This window comes from Zonotrichia albicollis, chromosome 8 (assembly GCF_047830755.1).
Source record: "Zonotrichia albicollis isolate bZonAlb1 chromosome 8, bZonAlb1.hap1, whole genome shotgun sequence".
Lineage (NCBI taxonomy): Eukaryota > Metazoa > Chordata > Aves > Passeriformes > Passerellidae > Zonotrichia > Zonotrichia albicollis.
Window position 1 is genome coordinate 5895663 of NC_133826.1, and position 18319 is coordinate 5913981.

At 44.5% G+C, this 18319-nt stretch overlaps 1 protein-coding gene across 2 annotated transcripts in view; it reads left to right on the plus strand.

Moving 5' to 3' along the window:
• The window catches only part of LRP8 (LDL receptor related protein 8), a 171936-nt gene extending 158123 nt beyond the window's left edge, over positions 1-13813 (plus strand). For both annotated transcript variants that reach the window (XM_074545774.1, XM_074545775.1), the window contains 10 exons: positions 649-820; positions 3116-3343; positions 3859-3977; positions 5363-5502; positions 6648-6789; positions 7241-7393; positions 8163-8393; positions 10197-10265; positions 10502-10674; positions 11555-13813. In XM_074545774.1, coding sequence (XP_074401875.1) covers positions 649-820; positions 3116-3343; positions 3859-3977; positions 5363-5502; positions 6648-6789; positions 7241-7393; positions 8163-8393; positions 10197-10265; positions 10502-10674; positions 11555-11593 — 1466 coding nt within the window. In that variant the 3' untranslated portion in view covers positions 11594-13813. The remainder of the gene's footprint in view (positions 1-648; positions 821-3115; positions 3344-3858; positions 3978-5362; positions 5503-6647; positions 6790-7240; positions 7394-8162; positions 8394-10196; positions 10266-10501; positions 10675-11554) is intronic.
• The last annotated feature ends 4506 nt before the right edge of the window (positions 13814-18319 follow it).

Here is an 18319-nt window from a genome sequence, read left to right on the forward strand (position 1 = left end):
CTTGCTCAACAGCACAGCTCTGCTAAGAAAACACGCTCCCAGCTGAGGCAGGGGAGTGGAAACAAAAGGAAACAGGCAAATCAAGCAAAGACATTTCACTGTGAGCAGCACAGAGCTGCTGCAGCAATAGCAGATGCGTCTCTAGGCAAGAACTACTGATCATGCAGATCAGAATATTTTAACAGTGTACAGAGCAAGATTGCAGTCACTACTTGGCTGTTTGAAGCTGAAACTAGAAAAGAATGTCTCTTGACAGGTGTTATTGAAAACAGTGCAGCAAAAACATTTTGTGGTAGTAGTATTGAAAGAAAGAAAACATCCTGATTAAAACAGGGTGTCTGAGCCAGCCCTCCACCCTCCCAGCTGTAAGTCACCAAAATCTGGCCCAGGATTTTGTGCTGAATGAAGATGAGGCCATTCCCCAGAGGCTGTCCAAGTGCCAGTGTGTGTCCAGGGACCACAGGGGTGCCTGCATGTGACAGCCCTGCCTCTGGAGCAAGTTTCCTCTTGCTTCCAGTGTGGTGTAAAGCTTTGGTACAAACACAGCTACCTGTGACTGATAATTCCATTGTTGTTTGAGAAATGAAAGCTGAATCCAGCCCCTGGGACAGCTGCTGAAGTGACAAATGTGCTGATTTTGTGTGGTAGGCAAGAGCCCGTACCTGATCTTCACCAATCGCCACGAGGTCCGTAAAATAGACCTGGTGAAAAGGGACTATTCCCGCATCATTCCCATGCTGAAGAACGTGGTGGCACTGGATGTGGAGGTGTCAACAAACAGAATATATTGGTGTGACTTGTTCTACCGAAAAATCTACAGGTAAGGGGCAAGCGAGGATGTGTGTGCTGGTCCCTTGCCAAAGCTGCATTCCCTGCATCCCCTAAAGCAATCCAGAGAGCAGTGCAGAGCACAGGGCACCTGAGGGCTTTGCTGCCCTGACAGGATAACCTGTTGTGGCCCAGACTTGGTAATCTTTTTGAGGAATTGATAAAGACATCAGAGGCTTGTGCAGTTATCTCTTTGATAATACAGGGTGACTTTTCATCAATGCCAGTTCCTGCTGCACTTAAGCAGTTAAAAATGTAGGGCTCTTGTTTCCTGAGCCATGGATACTGCAAAGCAGGGCCAAGGCTGCTGCTGTGCTGTGAGAGCTGTATGGGAGGCCACAAAGGACCTGGCACCTGGAAGCACAAAGCAGGCAAATGGTGGGAGCAAGGAGGCAGCCACACAGTCACAAGCTGCTGCCCACCGTAGTCTCTGGTAGATTGGATTTAAATTCACAGCACCTGACCACAGTACACATTCTGTAACTCTCATTCTCACTCCTCCTTCAGCTGTTTTTATGGCATCCATCACAATTATTATGTGCTGGGGCTTAGCCAAAAAAGCATTTAATTTATGTGCTGAAAATCCCCCGTGTATATTCTGATTTGCACAGCTATTGCAGCTTCTGCAGTGGTTTGCTCTGGATTTCAGCTATTGCTCAGGCACAGGCTGACTGGTGTCAGCACGTGGGAGCCACACCAGGGTTTCTGCAGGTACTGGTAGCTCCCATGCCCTGCAGGGATGTCTGCCCAGGCTGTGCTGGGCATTGCCCACCAGCAGCTGGGCAGGTACCCTGAGGGGCCTGTGGGGCTCTGAAAGAGCAGGGATAGCTCAGGAAAAAGCTGTCAGCACTCACTGGGTCTGCCTGGGCAAAGAGGATTATCCAAGACACTGCTCCTGCAGCTCTCCAACAGCAAATATGCTGGAGTGCCTGGGAACAAGTCTGTGGTTGAGAGGCTATTGGAAGGTGAAAACTGTGGGACAGGAGGTAATCACTGGCAAGAGATCCTGTCTTTCATTATGGTCACCTCATTTGCCTTTCCAGATCCTGTCCTGTTGAGGTGATGCCTCCTTTGGGGTGTCAGATCTTTTACAATATTTAGTTACTGGGAGAACTGAAAAGTCACCAGTACTTGAGCCCTTGCACTGTGGAAGCTGCAGGAGCCTCTGCCTTTCCCTCCTGTGCAGGCACAGGTGGGAAGCAGGGAACACAACTGTTCCACTGGCAAGGGATTACTGGCCTGGAGCTGGGCACTGAGAGCACAGGGTCACTCTGGAACACTGGAATCTTGGGAGCACTGTCAGAGGCCCCTAGAGCCCTGAGGTACCATCCCTGTGGTGCTGGGTCAGAGCCAAACCAAAACCATCCTTGTAGGGAAGATGCAGCAATGTGCTGGTCATCCAGGCTGACTCTGCATGGCCATTCCAGCCCTGACTGCAGACTGTAAAAGTGCCAGGAATTCCTGGGTTTAGATGTTTTGGTTCCAAGGTCTAATCTGATATTGGAGAACTCAGCTCCCATGCAATTCACCTTCTTATTCCATCAGCAAAGGCAGGATGGGCAGTGAGGAGGAAGCATCTTACAATTTCAAATATTTAGAGTGAGGGGCAGAAACTTCTTCTGCTTTATAACTGTTCTAAGATATACTGAGTTATTCTAAGAGCCAGACTAAGCTTCTGCAAACACTGATGCAAACTCAGAATAACTCATTTCAGTGCACTCAGCAGAATTGATATTGAGAGCAGAATCAGCCTGTGTGGTTGTAGGAGCAACATTCCAGTTATTTATGAAACATCCATGTGGAGTCTGCTGCCTTTCATTATCGTTTTGAAAGATTTTGAAACTGCCACTAATATTTAGTGAACATTTTGTTTGTATCTAGTGAAATCACTTGCCAAATTAATGCAGCTTCATGAATTCCTTTGATGAGTCATAATTAGCTACACAGCTCCTAATTCTGCGGTACATTTAAGCACATTTTTTGCATGCTCAGTTCAACTCTGCTCAGCAGAGCTCTGGAGATTATATTTTTCATGTCCATAAATCCCACAAATCAGTGCTGTGGAAGTTAACATGCCAGAAGTCAAATGTTTTCCTGAATTGTGCAGTTACAGTAGGACGCAGGTAGAACGATGAAATTTACAGTTCCCTACCGTGGAAATGCTGCCATATGGGAATGGGGAAATAAGAGGCTGTAGGAGCAAGCAGAAGGTTGCAGGAGCACCATAAGGGTTCCTGTGTCAGCTCTGGGAGCCGAGTGGGAGCCCTGTGACCTCCTGTCCCCGCAGCGCCTACATCGACAAAGCGAGTGACACGGCCGAGCAGGTGACCCTCATCGACAGCCAGCTCAACTCCCCCGAGGGACTGGCCATCGACTGGGTCCACAAGAACATCTACTGGACAGACTCTGGGAACAAAACCATCTCAGTAGCCACTGCAGATGGAAGCAAGAGGAGAACACTTTTCAACAGTGACCTCAGCGAGCCCAGAGCCATCGCTGTGGATCCCACACAGAGGTAGGGGTGCACACCCCAAACTCCCCTTTGCCAACAGACACATTCCAGTCACAAACCTGGGGGTGGTTCTCAGCTCACCAGGACTCAGATGCCCTTTGAGATGCACCCTGCAGTGGGACTGTGGAGATGATTTAACTAACCCTTGGCAAGGTCCTGCTGTTAAAGTCAGTTCAGGGCCAGTTCATGTGTTCAATGCACCTGAGCTGGTCCCGGCACAGAGGCTGTGCTGGGAAATGAAGTCAGCCTGACTTGTGTTTGGGCTGCTGATGAGTAAATGCCAGGTACCTAACAGGCACAGCAAGAGAGTTTGCAGGGGTTAGTTAGCAGGGTGAAATGCTGCATTCTGGTGTAAGTTTTGAGGCAGATTACTCAGTGGGAGAACTGCATGTTGTTCCACCAGAGGAATTAACTGCTGTAATAAGGAGAGAATCTTTGGCACCCCTTACTGCAATGAGCAGTGCAGATTTTTTTAACTGGAGTCCAGCTTATTGCTTTCTTACGTGTGCCTGTGCCAGGTTCATGTACTGGTCTGACTGGGGAGACAAAGCCAAGATCGAGAAGGCCGGTCTGAACGGCGTGGGGCGGCGGGTGCTGGTCAGCGACAACATCGAGTGGCCAAACGGCATCACCCTGGGTAAGTGCCCAGCTCAGAGCTGCAGCACCCACTGAGCTGAGGGAAATCTGCTTTTGGTGTTAAACAAGTGGGAAAACAAAATTGTAAATGCTCAAAGGCACCTGCACACACAAATCCTAAACTGGTCAGTCAGTCACTGCTGCTCACACACATGAGTTCCCTTATCTCAGTAGCACAGACAGAAAGTCTTGCTGCAGTCAGAACCTCATACTGCAGGAGCCTTGAGGTGCTTCTCATTGTGCCTTAAGGCAAAAGGAAATTTTGGGGAAGGATGCAGAGCTGTGACAACCCTTTAGGAGTCTGCAAAGCATTTGAATCCTTGTTTTTAAATGTCTCTGTAGCTGGGCCTGTCTCAGGAGCAGTGTCAGGATCCTGCACTGGACTGATGAATGGTGCAAAGGGACAGGGGCTGCAGAGCCCATTCCCTGCCACCATTCCCAGCTGCTCAGGGTGAATGGAGCCCAGCAGAGGGGGAAGGAGGTTTCATGGAGCAGCAGGGAACATCCTGCTCTGCAGTGGGAGCTGTGTGTGTTTAACACCATGCAGATGTGAGGTTCTCTGCTTGGCTTTAAAAATGCTGGCTGTGGCAAGGATGGAGGAGGAAATGCTGCTTGCCATTACACACTGCTGAAGTGCTACTGCTGTGAACAAATAATGTTATCATTTAGTAATTAAGAAATTAATTAATGACTTGTTTAATTATTATAACTGGTTTTGTTGGCTGTCATCCACTTGCATTCTGTTCAGTGAATCCCATCCAAAATGAGTGAATTTGCTCCAGAAAGAGGAATGCAGTTCTTAGCATTCCAAATAACATTGGATCCTCTCCTCCCACTCTTACCTGCACCCTCCCCAAACCTGGCTGGTTGTGGTAGGACTGTCCCCAGCAGCAGATCCCCCCAGCCTGCAGCACAAGAAGTGTTTCCTGCCCCAGGACTCTTCTTCACTGAAAATGTGTGAATCTTACAGCTCCTTCAGAGGTGTTTCATTGGAATCTCAGTAGTTGTTCTCCAGCAAGAGGCCAAGGCCTGAACAACCTTGGGAGGGATGAAGCTTCTCACCCAGGCACTGATGGAGAGAATCTGGGAAGCCCAAACTGCTGCTTCCCTGCTGCTCCTGGTAACAAAAGAGCCTCATTGTACAGGGCTGTCAGTCAGGCATTCCCCACACACACAGAGCAGAATGTTCCTCCTTTTTAATCTTATTTATAGGGTCTTATCCCAGCATATCTGGGCACTGATTCAAAATCAGAACTAGTGTTAAAAAAAAAGAGTCCCAATAATAAAGAGATTAGTCATGCTGCCAGCAGGAAAAACATGCTGGGCAAGAGCAAAAGAGTTGCAAGAGCTGTGTGTAATTTTGCTTCATTGTGTGTTACTTTCCAGATTTGCTGAATCAGCGTCTCTACTGGGTAGATTCCAAATTGCATTCACTGTCCTGCATTGATTTCAATGGCAGCAACAGAAAAGTTCTGATCTCCTCTGTGGATGATCTGAGCCATCCTTTTGGCTTGGCAGTGTTTGAGGTAAGAGTGGAAAACGGATGCAGAACAGACTGGAGCTTACAAGAGGTCTCAGAGCTCTTCTTGATTGAAAGTTCTGCCTTTTGCCCAGCACAGAGCTCAGAGAGGGCAGCTGCTGCTATAGAAACCGATTAACCCCGTGTGGCTTCAGCAGGGAAATTGGTTTTTAAAGCCTTAATCAAGAGCAAAGTGTTATCTCATGCTTTTACCTAATGCAGCACCAGTGCATTAAATGATCAGGGGAACAAAGGCTTCAACTTTGGCACTCACTGTAGGTAAGTCATAGCAGAGAAAGGTCCAGTTGGTGTCTGGCTCAGGAAATCCCTCATCCTTAAATCCCTTATTCCTCCTATGTGAAGTGTGTGATATCTGGGCATCTAACTTTGGGCACAGGTTTCTCCAGGTCACTGTTGCTCTTCAGTGCTATCCCCATCAGCAGCATTTGGAAGGATCTCTTGGGTTATTCCACCTCTCTCCATCCTTCCTGGTAGGAATGGCTGTGTAGGACAACAGCCAACTTCTGCTTTTGCTAAGCTGCCCTGTTGTCCAGCAGTGTGGCTTTCCTTCAGGAAATACACATGGGTTTAGGAGGCAGCAGCACACACACATGACCAAGCAATTAAACTGCTTGGTAATAATGTGATTGCTGGGAACCTCTTCCACCAGTAGTTCTGCATCTTCAGGCATAGTATGCCATGTAAAATATAGTAATATAAAAGAGAAATAGGTGCTCTAGGCACTGGCCTCTTCACAGAGACCTGTTTAATGCAGATCTTATCTTAGGAAAGGAGGAAAAAATCAGCAAGGTAACAAATGTTTCGAGTACAGAGTGTGGCCCTTTGCTCATGATCTACCCCAGCTTACAAAGAAAAAGCAGTTCAGAAACAACACAGATACAACTTGTCTGTACCTTACCAAATTTCTGCTCCCTCACCTGAGTCTCAGAGCTACTCAAAATTACACAGCACGTTGTAAACTTGTAGGAGTGCTGGGCTTTTGAACATTGTCCAAAATAGAAAAAAGCTGCAGACAGAAGTAGTCTGAACAGAAGGTGCCCCAATGTAGGAACATGGTGCACTGACTCTGGGACTGCTGGAGTTTAATCCAATTTGAGCAGGCCAGGTCAGGAATGTGTGCATTCCCTGCAGGACAGAGTGTTCTGGACTGACCTGGAGAACGAGGCCATCTTCAGTGCAAACAGGCTCAATGGCTTGGACATCTCCATTCTGGCAGAGAATCTCAATAACCCTCATGACATCGTGGTGTTCCATGAATTAAAGCAGCCCAAAGGTAAGAGGTGTCCTCAGGATGTCATGGCCCTGAATCAGGTTTGTTAGAGCTGGCAAATGAAATGCTCCCTGATGGTTCTTGATGAGAGAGAATGCACAGGTAATAATGGGAAATCAATGCCTAATGTTTGAAGTTCCTGCATAATTAATTCAGCAGCAGCATTTATTGAAGAATCTGCAATTTGCTAATAGCTGTTTAATTAGCATCTTTGATAACAGTGAGTTACTCTTGTCACTGTGATGCTTCCCATTCATTATGCACTTGGGAAGTTTTTATAGTACTTTGTAAGGTTCCACTCTACCATACAAACTGTAAATACGCTTAAGCTGCCTGATAAACTGAGGCAGGGAGTGAGAGAAGGTCTTTTCAGAGGATCTGATATTTCTTTGCCAAGGGCAGGAAATGAATTATTAGAAAAATAACTTATCTTTTTTATTCCATCCTTGAACAGCTCCAGATTCCTGTGAGCTCAGCCCCCAGCCAAACGGAGGCTGTGACTATTTGTGTCTTCCTGCACCTCAGATCTCGCCCCACTCCCCCAAGTACACCTGTGCCTGTCCTGACCATATGTGGCTGGGTCCTGACATGAAAAAATGCTACAAAGGTAACCACCATCACATCTCCATTTCACTGTCCCAACAAAATCATAGTCAGTGAATATATTTCCTGATGGTGAAAACACAAACACCATCTTCTGTATTCCACTCCTTGCTGAGCACTGCAGCACTGTGGTGTCCTTGCTGAAAGCTTGCTTATTTTGGAAAGCTTCACCAGAAAAAGATACAGCAGGAAGAGGGAAAAAAAGGCTAGGGACCAGCACTAGAAGTGTGAATAGTCAATAAATCATTAAAATTGATTACTCATATATTGATATATTGATTGTTATATATATATATATGCAATGTGTACTTATATATATATTTAGGTATCTGTATATCTATCCATAGATAGATACCAGTCTGAAGAGGACACAGTTGTTGCTGATATATCCTGAAGAGATGAGTGGCTTCACTGTAGTTTCTCCTAACATGCAATGAGTTCCTGGTACAAATTCAGAATCTTAGGAGGTTCCAGTACAAATTCAGAATCTTAGGAGGTTCTTAAAACCCCCCAAGTCTGTGAATTTCTTAGCTACCTTCAATACAGACTGATGTTTTATTAGTATTAATTAATCAAGCTTGATTTCAGGAAATAATTTCTGTAGCTTTAGGCAGAGCATTGTCAATAGTTTGACTACCTGGGAAATGGAATTGGAATTTAGTTTCTGCTTGTCTTCATTAAACATAACAGTCCTTTCTAGATTTCTATCACCATTTGTGATTTGTTTGGTGTACTTGCTTTAACCAAATGTCATTGTTGCTCTTGGTTTTCAGAGCTTCCAACCACTGCAGCTCCTGTAGTGGTTTCCACAACCACAGCGTCCCGTGCTGACGGCACCACGACCATCACTGCTGCCCCTGGCAGTGCCAATGGCACCACTGGAGTTGTCCCCAAAGCTGTACCAGAAGCCACAATCACCACCCCAAGCCTTCATTTACCTTCCACCACATCCATCCTGATAGACTCTGAGATGACCACTGGGAACAGCAATTTGTCACAGCACTGTAAGAGAATGAGATTCCTTTCCTTCTCCTGTATCACAGCTCCTCATGCACTGCAGGAGACCTGACCCAATGTCAGGATTGCAGAGGGGTCAGTGCAGGCCCACCCTGGTGCAGAGCAGAGGCATCAGCTCCTCTCTCTGCAGGCACCTGGGCTGGGATGGCTGCTGTCATGGCAAGGAACTTACATCAGCTTTTATCCAAGGCACATCAACAGCCCTGAGAGTTCACATCAGCCCTTGCCAGTACTGGCTCACCCCAGCTTCAGTCTGCACACAGTAGAATGGATGGTTCTGCTGGTGCTTCCCCTGTTTTAATTGTTTAATTATTAATCTGATCCGGCACAAGTTCTGGGTGACAAATTCCCCCTGTGCATCTTTAGTGCTGCTGGACATGTGGAATCACAAGACAAGCTGCCTCTGGTTTGTGTGGCCGTGCTTGGCATGTTAATGTGGCCTCATCATGACACAGGTTTGAAGTTTTGCATTATTTATCAGAAGAGCATCCCAGTGGAGAGCACTAATAGCTCTCCTCAATGCAACACCAGCCTCAGCCTCAGAGCTAACAGGCAATCCCTGCAGGTCCTGCTGCCAAGGCAAAGCAGAAAGGCTGAACTGTTATTAAAAAAAAATTCTAGTCCAGAGAGAAGATTTTGCTCTGCAAGACCTCAAATAGACATGTATGTTTGAAAACAGTGAAATGCTGATTTCCCCTGACTGTTTCACTGTTTCCATTACATCTGGAAAGCAGCAATACACCACCCTGTCTGTAGAACTGTGCTGCATGGGGAAAGCACAGGCCAATGGCTAAAATGTGTTCAGTTCTCTTTGTGCAAGTTTCTTTCAAATGCATTAATTACCTTTTTAATAAGCCATGGAAGAAAAATTCTTTTATTGTCCACTTTGGAAATAGTATAGTTTTTTTATTAAGTAAATAAATAACTGTGTAATGGAACAGCTTGCCACAGGGAAGTATTTAAAAGTTGCATGAATTGGTGTATCAAAAGAAAAAGTACAGTTAGTTCGTCCTCTTGCAACTCCTGATATTTTAGCAAAAGTAGATTTTCTCTACTGATATGAGAGCTCAGAGCAAACATTTTAAAGTATAGAACTTGAAGGGTTATATTGAATTGTTTTAAATTATATTTTCCTGTAATTGCCTTTTATCTAAGTACAGTATTGAGTTTTGGGACCATTCTTGCACGCTGGGGCAGGCTGCAGCAATGAGGGATAGATGTGTTCACTAACTCCCTGGCTGTAAATAATGGAAAAGGAAAAAATTTAACAGAGAAGCTTTGAACTACGTTCATTTTCTGACAGCTCAATAAGTCATTCATTGTGTCAGTACTAGCAAGTGTTCTGTTGTGGATTTTCAGGAATGCTCTTCACCATCCCCTGGAGCGTGCATGGCATTTCCATTAAATGTCAGGTTTTTAAAACTGGCCTCCTTTTCTGGGTGTGAAAATCAGAGGCCCAAGCAAAGTCACCATTTCTGGTCAGAGCTTCTCTTGACATCCTTGGGGCCTGGAGTGTGAGAGGGTCCCTGCAGGGGCCTGGAGCTCTGGGTGTCCCTGTCCCCTGCTGAGGCAGCAGCACTGCAGGGACCTCGTTCCTCAGGAGGGAGCTCAGCTCAGCCCTGATCCCTGGGTGCTGCTCAGTGGCACCTGAATCATTTCATTATGGAACTTTTTGTAAATTCTTTAATTGCAAAAGCTTTCTGATGGGCAGAACAGCACAAGTACTAACAGAAAACATTCTTTAAAAGCAGCAAACGAGTTAAATGATCAGAACACTTCTGTAATTACAGATGCAAATGACGATGAAGGCTTTGGTTCAACTGTGACAGCAGCTGTGATTGGAATTGTCATTCCTGTGGGTAAGCAGATTGGATTTAACCTTTGAGGGAGTTCACCAAAGTGCAATACCAAAATATTGTATTTCCCACAGTAAATACACTTTTCCAGTTTTCATTGATGGGGTGGGAAAGAGCACAGGAACTGCTGGACTGGGGAACAGCGGCCCAGCTGTGAGAAAATGTTGTGAGCATGGTGCCAACATGGGAACATCCAGCAGATCCTGCCTGCTAACAGCCCCTTCTGTCCCTCTCCTCAGTGGTCATTGGCTTGCTGTGCATGGGGGGATACCTCATCTGGAGGAACTGGAAACGGAAGAACACCAAAAGCATGAACTTTGACAATCCAGTTTACAGGAAGACAACAGAAGAGGAAGATGAAGATGAAATCCACATTGGGCGAACTGCCCAAATTGGACACGTGTACCCAGCAGTAAGTACCTGAGGAGATGGCTGCTGGAGAATATGAATGCTGTTGAGAGTTTCAATAGAGAATTTGGATTAGTGTTATTTATTTGCCACATAATGACAAAAACCAGAACCTCTTTAGTATCATTGATTAGGCAGAAGCTTAAACTTCTGGCAGCCCCTGCAGTTGTCTTAGAATGCAGTGCTCGGGCTCAGATACTCGGTTCAAATGAAGAATGATTGTCCTAACCAAGGTACCAATCTGACAAAGGTAAAGCTCCCTCAAGAGCTGCCCCAGGATGGGCCAGGTGATTCCTCATCCCCTACTGGATTCCATTTTATCTGTGTTTAGGCTGCTACCATGTGTCCAAACTGTCCTAAAGATAAATTAAGTTTCTCTACATACCAGGGAGAATATTTTCTCTATAGCAACAGTATAAAGAAAAGTCACATTCCTCATAAGGAGACGTGACTGAAATTCTGTAAGAAGTTAAGGAAAAGGATCCTCCCTCACAGAGCATCCCTGGGGAGAGGAGCACTGGCAGGTGTAAGTGCATTGTGTATTCAGAGGAGAGCAGGAAGATCCAGAGTAATGAGTGAAGGCAGTACAGCTCCTGCAGGCAGCCAGGTGGGTGGATGTCTCTGTGATCTAAAGATCCCACACAAGATCACACTGGAGAAAGGGCCATCCCTTACAAGGAATTTTATCCAATACACACGGACAGGAAACTTCCCAGCACCTCTCTAGTAACACTTGAGCAAATGACCTCATTTGGGGAGGGAAAAAAATCCCTGTCTAGAATAGACTTGTGACCAATAGAGGAGGGCCAGCCATGGGAGCTCTAACTAGAAATAAAGTTAGCACCAGTACCACAGCTCTCATGAGTGTGTTTTTCCCTCCCCAGCGTGTAGCACTAAGCTTAGAAGATGATGGGTTGCCATGAGGATGAAGATGCTGCTCCAATCATCTGAACACTGAACAAATCTGCTTTGGATCACAGAACCTGCTTCTTCTTTTTGGTCATTATTTATGTTGCAGAAGGGTAACCACAAAGTTATAATGAACTGCAAACATCCAAAGGATGTGAGAGTTTTGTATGTATAATCTTTTATACACATTTTAACTTGTTGCACTACCCATTTGTGATAGTGAATAAGCAACAGCTGAGCTACTAACTCAATGTACATAACCAGCCAGGCTGAAGGTTCAGTAGCTATTGCTTTATTTTAAGACTATATTTATAGATATTTTGTAAATATGTTGAATATGCTTTGTGGCTATCCATCAACATAAGTAAAATAAATTCTGTACAGGCAGTTTAGAAATATTTATTAACAAAATCTGGATTATAAGATCTGTTCTGTAAATATAGTAGAGGGGTGAGAGTATTTATTTTTTGTATGTTTGGCTTGCTGTGCATAGATTATCTGTGTATATATCTATCTGGATGAGATAGATATATAGGCATATAAATATATACATATATATAAATATATATACATATATTTTAAAACTACTAGCCTACATTTATGAAAATTAGGAATAATTGAATTTTTACAGGATGTTTGAGAAGTTTGCTTTGAAATCTAAAGACACTATATAAGATAGAGCTGTAGTGTAAGATAGCTGACCAGTGAGCACTCCTTACAAACATCTCCTGATTTCCATCCTGGTTCTTAAGGGCTGCTTGTACATTTTCCAGTCTATCCATGAAGAATCCATGCAGTGCATTCAACTGGAGAGCTATTGCCTACAGCATTTCAGTCAGGAGAAACTCCTACAGCACCCAGGGGTTTTGTGCTGTATTGTGGCTTTTTTACAGCTTGGTACAAATCTGATTTGGTTTTTGTTCGTTTGTTTCTAAATGTAAATTTAAATGCTTTTCCACACTGGGAATCTTGCATCTCTTAAATCAGCTGAGAATTAACAGAAACAAAGATTTAGCCATATATTTCCACACTCCCAAGTGAGCACTCTCCCTGGTTCATCAGGAAAATAGCACAGGAACAAAAGTCACTTCCTCCCTCCTTGCCCTTGTCCCCTGCTCATACTGATAAAAACCCCAGTTTTAGGAGCTGCTGTGGCACACACAGAACTCTTCCCAAGTCCTGCCCTTTGGCTGGGTCATCCTGCACCTGGCAGGAAAAACACTTGATTTTTCTCATCTCATTCTATAGGATTTCCTGGGAATTCTGTGGGAAGTGAATACACTTACCTCCCATTGCAGAATGGACTAATACCTCCCTGAACTGTACCAAATCCTAGAGAAATCTTCCTCATGTTTTTATGTCAGTCCAAGGTTTTGTATTTGAGTGAATAGAAGAAACTCAGGCTGAGTAGGTTTGGAGTTTTTTTCCTTTTTTTGTTCCTTTCTTTTAGAATAAATTTACAGAGTAATTGTGAGCTGGAAGCTGATTCTTGACTAAGAGAAGAAAGAAATTGTTTAAAGCCCTGGTATGCATTACAGACATAATCCATACTCTCAAATGCCTCATGGCCTGCATAGACAATACAGAAGTAATCAAGCATCCTTCTATTCCAAATTTTAGATTTTAAGGCAGTGACAACATGAGTGACATATCCCATTATTGTTTTAAGGTATGAAGCTCTCTTTCTATAAATCCATGCACTGTGTGCATGAAGAAAAAAGCTGAGCAAGGCTGTATGTGATAACACTGTAACTAACAGACGAATGTAAATATATATGAAAGTTCTACAGTTTTGATACTTTTTTAAGAACACACAAACAAACCTGTACAAACCATGTGTAAAAGGCTGCAGGTTTTTTCAAACCGTTGTAAATGAACTCAATGTGCAGTGCTGATTTCAACCTTTACAGATTTATAACTACTGAGAAGTCAAACACCAAATTTGTTTTTTAAGAAGTTAATTATTTTAAATAATGGTTCAGATTGGTAGGGTGATATTTAACATTGTAATCATTTCTGCTCTGTCTTGTCATTCTGAGGTTCTGTTAGAGTAAGTTCTTGCTTGGTGCCTTTTGTGTTTCAGTTCTTACCTTGCAGACAAAAGGCCCAGGGAGGGGCGGGGGGGCTCTGTGTAACACTTGCTGTACTGGAAACCAAATGAACACGTTTGTAAAACAGTGCACTGTTTCTATAGAAAGATTAAATTTTTTTATCTGGGATTACTGCACTACTTACTTCATGGTGTCTGCAATGGGACTGTATCGTACTTTGGGCTGAGTTTTCCCTAACTCTTAACTGCCCCAATCCAGAGTGGATTTGGGAGCAGTGCTGGGTCAGCAGCTGTCCAGCTGCAGGGTCACAGCAGCAGCACTGGGGACAGTTCATGTTCCACAACAGAGCAGTTTGTTCTGAAGTCTCTTTTCCTGCCACGTGGGTTTTGGTCATCTGCAAATCACATGGCAAACAGCATCAGCTTCATTTCCTGACTCACTGATGTAACTGAGTAAATCTCCATGGTACAATTACACCAGGCCTTGCCCAGAGTGAGAAAATGTCCCAGAACTGAACAGTGCCCACAACACAACTGGTGCAGTTTTTCACCTGAACTATTACATGCTGGACTATTCAGCAACTAATTGCAAATGACTCCGTTTCTTCTTGGAGCTTTTGGTTAAAACACGTACACAAGCTGCAAAACTCCTTAGAGCCACACTTCTGCCAGCTTGGAAAAAAGACAGAAATACTGCTGTTCTTGGAATCTCAAGGGGCAGGCTCACTTCTTCTCTTTTAAACACACAAACAGCCCCTCCCATAAAGCTGGAAAAATGTTCATATACTGGAGGTATGACAATAATTTTGGCTGGACACATAAGTGACTCAGAACTAAACACACTGTTAGCTTGCTGTCTCTCCCCTGTCTCCTGAAAAAATGAAATCCTGAATAATACAATACAACATAACACTCCACAACCTTTCCCCACTGCATGTTGTTCAAAGCCCTTGGAAGCAGTGCCTTTATTGAAATTTTCTTTCAGTCAATTCTTAGTCCCAAAGGGAGCAGCCAAGCAGGTAAAACTTTTCAAGCACAAAGAGTTATTACCAAACTAATATGGACTGATATACTGGTAAATATCAGTGGTTTAGTTTTCTATCTAACTGAAAATGGGCTTTTTCTTACTTCAAAACATTCTTCCCTTTCAGTTAAGAATTTTAGCAAAGTAATATGGCAACAAATAGAAAAAGTGAAACAACAAGAAAATTCTCCAGGCCTGAATAGCAAGGACAGCACAGAAGGAAATTGAAAGAGCCTCGTAAGAGAGTCCCAAACCTACCTGGGCATTAAACCTCCCAAAACAACTCCCTTTTTAAATTATTTCTGCTGTACTAGCAATAAAATTACATTTTTGTTTCAGTTCTTACACACAGTAACTGTACAGTCTGAGTTAATCCACACCAACACTGTTCTGCCTGCTCCCATTAAGATGCTCTGTGGGCTACAGGGACTCCTCTCTGTCCCTCAGTGTTTATGTAACACATGGCACTCAGTCACCTTACTGCAGGAATACGTGTGCTCATTTCCTTACACTCTGTTCTCCATCAAACCAGCCCTTTAACTTTGGGAAACACTTTTAAGTCTGTCTTACCATCCTTGCCTTGAAGGGGCCTGCAGCCACAGGCTGTTGTGAGCTCTGTCACTGCTCCAGTGCAGGCATTTACAGAGTGGTGCCACTTCCAGCTGTCTCCTAAATGCACATTTCCTCCGCTGTCCCCTCCTGAGAATGGGAGTGCCAGAAGGCCTTTGCTGGGCAAATGGCATCCAGGCAGGGCAAACCCCACAAGAGAAAAATGGGAGGGCTCACTGTCTGCAGAGACCAGACTGGCTCTTCTCAGCCAGGTGAAATGAGCCTGGCCAAGTTTGCCAGGAGCTGGCATTACACCCCAGGGAATGGACTGAGCCCCCTGGTTTTACTTGCATGGCTTTGAGCACGGACTCCCCAGCCAAGACCCAAATCTCAGGGTACAATTTTACACAGATAATGATGAACTTGTGGCTTTTGCTATCACAGCAGCAGAGACCATGACACAAAGCATCAGCTTCACAACGGATCAACTCCCAGAGTGTCCCCAGAAGATGGCCTGTGTGCCTCAGGGTGCTGAATGTGCACTTCTCATCCCAAATTCCAGAAGAAGCCAGCAAGCACCAGTCCAGGCTGAGTTCTTGGCTTTTACAGGAGGGCAGTAATCCTAACCTGTATCTGCATCTATGCATCAGCAAGCAGAATAAGAATAAACATGCTTTAAAAATGCTAACTCCTTTTGCAAATTATTTGCAGCATTCAAATCTCTCCATGCACCTCAGTGGGAGAACATTTCCTTACAGGATTAGCCACAGCTGCCTGCTAAGTCCCCCACACTATCAAGGAAATCAGTGTAATCTTGTCAGTGGTGATAAGGCAGTGCCTGAGCTGAAGTTATGGCAGTGAAAGAAGCAAATCTCCCTGATGGTTTGATAGGCCCTGCTGGGCTCCAAGGATGATGTACACAGGATTGCAGAAGGCTGGACTGATAATTTTGTCTTCACATCAGTTCAGTTCTTCAGCCCTTGCCTCAAGGCTACAAAGTCAGGTAGAGGAGGAGAGGTTTTACCTGAAGTTCTTGGCCAGGTACAACTGAGGCCAAAAGCAAAGACATTCCACATTACCCTATTCAGGACTTTATCTGCTGACTCTGCCAATCAAGGAATTAATTAGTTCCCCCTACAGTAATTTATTTTCATGCATACATTTCCCCACTGGGGCTCAGCTAAAAGCACATACATTACTTTAATTCAAGCCATTACACATAAAAGATTATGGAAAGCCTTACTACCAAACATTCAAGAAAAATCCCTGAATCTACACATTTTACTAATAAGGCACAGACCTAAATAAGTTCTAAGCAAAGAGAGCACCTTGAAATGATGCTTAGAAGATAAACAATACTTGGAAGGTAATATTTAGGTCTAAGCTTCATTGACAGAAATTTTCTTACAAAGGCTAAAGCTGACTTCTACGCTTCCTGCAATGAAAAGCTGACTCAAAATTATTGGAAATTGGCATTATTTTTAGCAATATCTGAAATGGGTGTCCCATTCAAAAGCCTTACCTCATGAACTGACTTCATATTTCTTTGATACTAAAGGCATCAGTGGCAATAGAAGTCATGAATAATAAAAACTTTCTCAATCACATCAGTGGCTGGCAGCCTGTAGAGGAGCAGGTGAGGTTAAGAGAATCTCTGGCTATAGAGGTCTTTGCAGGAAAAGCCAAATTAAAATCTTTTTTTCCCTCATGGAGTTCAGTTGACTTGAGCTCCATCCATGGTGAGGCATGAACTCTCCAAATTACATCTCTCCTTGTGTCTTCCTTTTTTCTTTTTTTAAAGGTGATTTAAGAACTATCCATACAGACTCTAATCATAGAAACCTAGTTTCTCTCCTGCACACTAAGAGACAAAACCAAGGGCTTGGCTCACAATCCCCAAGGATTAGTTACAGTTGTTCCCTTGCCCTGGCTATGGCTCTGCTCAGGATATCAATAAGCAGTGATGCTTTAATCATAACAAGTGACATGCACAACCACCAAATACAGAACATTTTGGCGTTTTCTTCAGTCATAACTGATAACATCAGTTTACAGAAGCTCACAGAGCTACAATATTTGCTGCATAGAGAGGTTGCAGCTCCTCCATCCCTGGAAGTGTTCAAGGCCAAGCTGGAATATCCTGCTCCAGTGGAAGGCATCCCTGCCCATGGCAGGAGGTTGGAACTGGATGATCTTAAAGGTCCTTTCCAACCCAAACCATGCTATGATTCCATGAATATGGCACCAAAATGATTAAACTGGGAACATGTGATATTCAAAGTATGATCACTGGCCTAGAATAGACTCTATGGAATACAAATCTACACAGCTAGGGATGCACCCCAAGCCTGATTTATACACAACCAAAGACATGAGCCATCTGCAGACCTAGATAAATTAATTGAGAAGCTGTGACAGGACCATATGATGACGATGTGTTGTTTGTAACACATTACTCTGGACTTTCAGCTACACCATGCCAGGAATTAGCTACAGTTATGGTTTCCCATAGCAACAGGATATATGGGACAAACTGCTCAGGAAAACCCAGCAGAACAGGAGCTGCACCTCCCCTGCTGAGCCAAGCCAGGTGTTGTGTTGCCTTGCTTTTCAGGAAAGTGAAACCCAGTTCCTCCATGTGCACCTGAAATGCTTCTCAAATGTAGTCAGAATGTACCCCTTCCAAAGCAGCGAGGGTTTTACCACTCCCACACTGCTCCCGGCCCTGCAGATGAGCCTGGTCATCCCAAAGAACAATGGACAAACCCTCCAAACTAGCTGTAATTAATTTAGTGAGTCTTGTGCACAGCACTGTGCTTACAAAGTCCCTGTCCCTGCAGTGACCACACAGAGCAGCTCTGCACTGACCAGGCTCCAGGTGTGACTGCCCAGCAGAGCACTGCAGGTACCACCAATGTGTGCAGATCTCTGACCCAATAATCCAGTGGCTTCTATGGAGACACAGAAGCAGCTTCCTCTTGGGAGTTCTCACCTTCCAGAGCAGGGGGTGTTTGGCAGATCCACCCCCCAGAACTGCACGGGGCAGGGATGGGCCAGGGGAGCAAAGTGGAGCTTTCTGGGGAGCACAAACAGCACAACTTCAAACACCTGCTCACA